The sequence below is a fragment of the Poecilia formosa genome, unplaced genomic scaffold (assembly GCF_000485575.1).
Source record: "Poecilia formosa unplaced genomic scaffold, Poecilia_formosa-5.1.2 Scaffold703, whole genome shotgun sequence".
Taxonomy (NCBI): Eukaryota; Metazoa; Chordata; class Actinopteri; order Cyprinodontiformes; family Poeciliidae; genus Poecilia; species Poecilia formosa.
In genome coordinates, this window is record NW_006800642.1 from 140,510 (window position 1) to 142,288 (window position 1,779).

Here is a 1,779-nt window from a genome sequence, read left to right on the forward strand (position 1 = left end):
AGAAAAAGACAAAAGATGGAAACGACAAACAAAAAGCAAAGACGTCTTTGGAGAAGTTGCAAGAGCAAAATCTGACCTGTTACTTCTGTGTAGAAAGTTTTATCTTCTTTTCTTTAATTTATTCAAATAAGGCGTATCTTTGCTCATCCAATCCAGGAGCTATCTCTGACCCCTTATCTGAAGCCTAAAACCCCTGCAGTGTTTATGGCCTTTCACAGATGAGTGTGAAAAGCTGGAACTTCTCCTGTATTGTTTTCCCACACAGACAAAAGGCAGTTCAAACGATCCTAGCAAACCATCCGCTGCAGCCACAGGCAAAACAAAGGTCAACAGGCCAGAATAAGTCACTGATTTAAAACCACAATTTAGGCCATTTGAATCAAGACATGCTCAGTTTTAAAACTAGCTTATTTTAAATTTATTTTCTTAACATCATCAATACAGAAAAGACATTAATTAGTGCAATTAGCAAAAAAAACAAAAAGTGATTTGACAAGCTTTGGATGATTTAGTTGGCCTCACAATGAAGCTTTTTATATTTAAAACGGACCATCAACTTGTTTTACTACAGAACCAACAGAATGAAACAGATGAAACTAGTTAAACACACGGCTTAAAATCTTTTAACAAAGTTGGAATTCTCTCTGATAAAATGTGAGGAACTGAAAGGATGAAGGACTGAGAGCACAGAAGATGATAGAAATAAATGTACATGTACTCACTGAGGAAGAAGAGGCAGATCAAAGTGAGACAGACCTTCATCCTGAGCTGCTGATGGTTTCAGTTTCTCTTCCTGCTTCACTGAAACCAGGAACTTCTCTGTAGGATGCAGTTCCCTCTCCAAACACCAGAGGGCGCTACTACTTTTATTGCAGAGTTCAAGTTTCTGTAGATTATTCCTCATCAGATGAAAGTGTTTGTTTTCCTTCTAGCAATCTGTTGATTTAATTAACAGACTTAACGTAACAGAGAGAAAAGCTTGTGTGTGTCTTTGGGTGCGTTCACACTGCAGCCTGAAGTGACTCAATTCCGATTTTTTTGACATAATGCGACATGTATCTGATCTTTTCATGGCAGTGTGAACAGCACAGGTTGGATTCTATTTCGAATCTGACCCATATCCGATACGTATCCGATTCAAATGCCACCTAACGTCCAGGTCGCATTCATCCGAACTGAACGTCACTGTTTCTCAACAAATCTCACTATTCTGCATCCTGATACGTGCAAGTGGGAAGAAAAACAACAACCATGACGGATTATGTTGTTTATATGCTGCTCTGGCCGGATAACAACTTCAAATATGTAAGATAAGCTCCACCGTTAGCCTCCATGTTTACTTCCACGAACACTGAGCACTTCTTTTTATGGCAGTTGGCAGAACACTGGGAACGCTGACGCTATTGCGCCCTCTACTGCGCATACGGGACACTTTCAGGTCGTTTGCCCGTTTTACACTGCAGAACACATACAGGTCGCATTTACTGGTAGTGTGAACGGCCCGGAATTGCCAAAAAATCGGAATTGAGTCACTTCAGGCTGCAGTGTGAACACGCCCTTTGTGTGAGTTTTGATCAAAATGATTGTAGTGATGGTTGTAGGTGTTTATGAGATTTTTGGTCAATGCGTTTGTTTGGAGCCACCTAGTGGTGTGATGAGTGACTGCATGCAACGGGTCCGTCAGGCACTCTCGCGGCTTCCCCCACCTACCTCCACCAGCTGAGGAGCGCTGCTGGAGGTAGGTGGGGGAGAGGCAGGTATTCACTTCTTTTTTTACTT

The 1,779-nt window shown here is 41.6% G+C and overlaps 1 protein-coding gene across 1 annotated transcript in view; it reads right to left on the reverse strand.

Moving 5' to 3' along the window:
• The window catches only part of LOC103130976 (uncharacterized), a 26,718-nt gene extending 24,988 nt beyond the window's left edge, over positions 1-1,730 (reverse strand). The window contains exons 1-2 of the mRNA XM_016666309.1: positions 1,644-1,730; positions 757-936 (exon numbers count right to left, since the gene is read on the reverse strand). Coding sequence (XP_016521795.1) covers positions 757-904 — 148 coding nt within the window. The 5' untranslated portion in view covers positions 905-936; positions 1,644-1,730. The remainder of the gene's footprint in view (positions 1-756; positions 937-1,643) is intronic.
• Positions 1,731-1,779: the final 49 nt, after the last annotated feature.